Genomic DNA, 4,779 nt, shown 5'->3' on the forward strand with positions numbered 1-4,779 from the left:
AAAAAAAAAAAAAAAAAAAAAAAAAACTGTATTCAAATAGGAAAAAAGGAAGACAAATTGTCTTTGTTTGAGGATGACATAATCCTATATCTAGAAAACCCCATCAATTCAGCTCAAAAGCTTCCTAAGCTGATAAGCAACTTTAGCAAAGTCTCAGGATACAACATCAATGTGCAGAAATCACAAGCATTCCTATACACCAACAACAGACAAGCAGAGAGCCAAATCATGAGTGAAATCCCATTTGCAACTGCCACAAAGAGAATAAAATTCCTAGGAAAACAATTGACAAGGTAAGTGAAGGACCTATTCAAGGAGAACTACAAACCACTGCTCAAGGATATTAGAGCGGATATAAGCAGATGGAAAAAGATTTCATGCTCATGGATAGGAAGAATCAATATTGTGAAAATAACCATACTGCCCAAAGCAATTTATAGATTCAATTCTATTCCCATTAAACTACCATTGACATTCTTCACAGAATTAGAAAAAAAAAAAACTTTTAAAATTCACATGTAACCAAAAAACAGCTCACACAGCCAAGACAATCCTAAGCAAAAAATAAAATAAAGCTGGAGGTATCACGCTACCTAACTCCAAACTATACTATAAGTCTACAGCAACCAAAACAGCACAGTACTGGTATAAAAATAGGCACATAGACCAATGGAACAGAATAGAGAACTCAGAAATAAAACCACACATCTAAAGCCATCTGATCTTCAACAAACATGACAAAAATAAGCAATGGGGAAATGATTCCTCATTTAATAAATGATGCTGGGAGAACTGGCTAACCATAAGCAGAAAATTGAAACTGGACCCCTTCCTTATGCCTCATACGAAAATTAACTCAAGATTAATTAAAGATTTAAATGTAAACTCCAAAACTATAAAAACCCTAGAAGAAAATGTAGGCAATACAATTCAGGACATAGGCATGGGGAAAGACTTTATAATGAAATTGCCAAAAGCAATTGCAACAAAAATTGACAAATGGGATCTAGTTAAACTACAGAGCTTCTGCACCACAAAAGAAACCATCATCAGAGTGAACAGGCAACCTACAGAATGGGAGAAAATTTTTGCAATCTATGCATCTGACAAAGGTCTAATATCCAGAATCTATAAGGAACTTAAGGCAATTTACAAGAAAAAATAACAATCACATTAACAAAATGGGCAAAGGACACGAACAAACACTTCTCAAAAAAAAAGACATATATGTGGCTAACAAACATATATTACTGAACATTAGAGAAATGCAAATCAAAACCACAATGAGATACCACCTCATGCCAGTCAAAAAACCAATTATTAAAAAGTCAAGAAACAACAGATGCTGGTGAAGCTGCAGAGAAATAACACTTTTACACTGTTGGTGAGAGTGTAAATTAGTTCAACCACTGTGGAAGACAGTGTGGTGATTCCTCAAAGATTGAGAACCAGAAATACCCTTTGACCCAGCAATCCCATTACTGGGCATACACCCTAAGGAGCATAAGTTATTCTGTTAAAAAGATACATGCATGTGTTGTGTTCATTGCAGCACTATTCACAATAGCAAAGACATGGAATCAACCCAAATGCCCATCAATTATACACTTTAAAAAATGTGGTACATATACATCATGGAATATTATGCAGCCATAAAAAGGAACAAGATCCTGTCCTTTGCAGGGACATGGATGAAGCTGGAAGGCATTATCTTCAGTAAACTAACATAGGAACAGAAAACCAAACACTCTATGTTCTCACTTATAAGCGAGAGATGAACAATGAGAACACATGGACACAAGGAAGGGAAGAACACTTACTGGGGCTTATCAGGGAGGGTAGGGTTGGGAAAAGCATTAGGAAAAAGACCTAATGCATGTTGGGCTTAATACCTAGGTGATGGGTTGATAGGTCCAGCAAACCACCATGGCATGTGTTTACCTATGTAACAAACCTGCATATCCTGCAAATGTACCGTGGAATTTAAAAATAATAAAAGAAAATAATCATAGAAAAATGAAAAATGCATCCCCAAAACATTTGCCTTCTTTCCTTTTCTTGTAAGAAACATGTCTTCAATGAACTGGAAATGTTCTGTCTAGAACAGGCCTATCAGAGCTTGAGGGACTAAAAATTTATTTTAAAACTCATACATTTCTGAAATTATAATTTATAAACCCAGATTGTACATTAATAATATACTATTAATACAATATAATACATTATATCTTTACTACTGTATATCTTTACTATGTTAACTATCATGATATATAGGATTTATTTCAATATAGAAATAGTATTGACATCATAAACTGAGGGAATATTAATATAGTTTATATAGTTTACTATATGATTTACATTCAGTCCTCACCTTCAGTATTTGTCATTTTACTTTCATGAAAACTTTCACTGGTCTCCTTAGAGGCTCCCAATAGAACCAAACTTTGAGATGTGACGTTGCCTTTTAAAAGGAAAAATTACATATTTTAGTGAGTAGTTAATGTCACAGAAAATTTTAAAATAAGCACCATCATGTATAAAACTATGTTAGGGAAGTGCTCTCCTTAAAAGAAAAAAACTATGATATAAATATTAATCAAAATCCACGGTAGATTATCCTCAGATATTTTCTCTATGCTCTTCAATTGGTTTGACTCTTTCATCATTAGAAGATATTCAAAATGACATGAGGCTGTTTAAAGCAAACAGAAAAATTATTATGTGTTGATATAGAAGGTATCCAGGATAAACTACGTGAAAATTAGCAAGGCAGAGATTTGTGTGTAAGCTTTGTCATCCTTTTTTTAAAATGAGATACGTGTATATATATATATATATATATATATATATATACACACTATTATATATCTTTACTATGTTAACTATTAATGACATGTAGGATTTATAAAAATGATATGTAGGATTTATAAAAATTATAAATTATTTATAATTATGAATCCTACATAATATATATATATATATATACACATATCTAATGATATAGATATACATATAATTACATAGGATTAATAATTGCTAGATTAAGAAACTGTTGTTCTTAGAAAGAGAAAATGTAGAGGGGGGGAAATGTTTTATTTTATTTTACAATCTCTGAGGAAGTGTTTCAAAATTCTAAAACAGAAGAATATATTATCATTTATTTGACATTTTCTTATAAGCTAAATATATCTACACTACAATGCAGCAACTCCAGTCCTAAGCTTTTAACAAACAGAAATAGAAGCATATGTCCACAAAAATATTAGCCCAGACCATTCCTATAGCTTTATTTATAACAGTGATATCTGGAAACAACCTAAATGTTCATCAGCAGAAAAACAGATTTAAATAAATACTGTGTAGTTATGCAATAACATAATGTGGACCAGTGGAAAAGAATGAGCTGCAAATACATAAAGTAACATTAGTGAATCTTAAAAATATGTTGAGCATACAAAGTCAGATAAAACATACTTGAAACATTTAATTTCCTTATTACAAGGTCCAAGAAAAAGACGAAACTAAGCTATGGTGATAAAAATCAAAACAACAGTTGCCTATGGTAGGTGAGAAACTTTCAGGAGTGATGGACATGTTTTCTAACTTGAATGGCATGGTAGTTACATTTATGTATACACTTATCAAAATACATTAAATTATAAATTTAAGATGACATTTTCTTCTATGTATGTTATAAAATAAATATTGTTTTACTCTAAAACCATTAAAATATTTTTATATATTATAAATACATACACACATACATACAGAAATATAAGGTTTATATGCTTCCAGAATAACTTATGTTAATATATACTAACAATTACAGACAGAACATTTATATGTCAAAGCTCACTAAAGCATAAAATAGGGCAAAACTAAGTTTATAGCAAAAATATTCAATAATAGGTAATTGTTCAAAAAATATGAAAATGATAAAATATAGTGCTAATCAAATGCTTATTGTAATACATAAATGACGACATTTATCCAAAAATAACCAATTATAAAATATAGAAAAAAATATAAATAAAACGTATACAATTATTTTCTGAAAAAGAAAACTTGATGTGACAAAATATGAGCAAACCTAGAACTTAAGCTGAACAGCACCAAGTTATTAGTTTACAATTAAGTTATAGATAATAATAAAAATTGATATGTGCATAACAAAACAGAACATTATATTAGAAAAATATCTTATTTTTTAACATAAAGAGAAATTTAGAGAAAAAATATAGGGAAAGAATTTAAGTCACTGTCATTTATCTGTGGCATATGCAGTTCAGAATAACAAAATCATATACAGGATGTGATGAATACAAGAAGGTAACATTGATATAGATATTATAAATCACCAAAAGATACAGATTATATCATTTTAAAGGTAATAAAAGTAGGTATCTTAGACAACAATATAATAAAAAAATTTAGTAAGTAGAAACTAGTTGCAGTATATATAACTAATCTACTGTACAGTTAGAAATTTGTTATATAAAGTCAATTCAAAAGTATTTGGAAATTCAATGCACATTCCAAAAAACAAAGGTGTCAAGGAAGAATTCCATGTCGTAAAAAATACATATTAAAAAGAAAACACTTTGTAAACAAACGTCAATGTATTCAAAACAGAAATACATTCAGAATTTAAATGTTAAGCCGTAAAATAAACAACATTTAAAATACTAGTAAAAGTGAAAATATATATGTGTTTACTAAGACATTAAAGGGAAACATAAGAAAGAAAGAAATCTTTATTTTTTTTTTAATTTTCTACTT

General features: G+C 29.7%; 1 protein-coding gene across 1 annotated transcript in view; it reads right to left on the reverse strand.

Annotated features, from left to right (window-relative positions):
* The window catches only part of CCDC178 (coiled-coil domain containing 178), a 477,354-nt gene that overhangs the window by 426,325 nt on the left and 46,250 nt on the right, over positions 1-4,779 (reverse strand). Inside the window, exon 4 of the mRNA XM_017507137.2 lies at positions 2,372-2,461. Coding sequence (XP_017362626.1) covers positions 2,372-2,461 — 90 coding nt within the window. The remainder of the gene's footprint in view (positions 1-2,371; positions 2,462-4,779) is intronic.

The sequence above is a fragment of the Cebus imitator genome, unplaced genomic scaffold (genome assembly GCF_001604975.1).
Source record: "Cebus imitator isolate Cc_AM_T3 unplaced genomic scaffold, Cebus_imitator-1.0 Scaffold369, whole genome shotgun sequence".
Lineage (NCBI taxonomy): Eukaryota > Metazoa > Chordata > Mammalia > Primates > Cebidae > Cebus > Cebus imitator.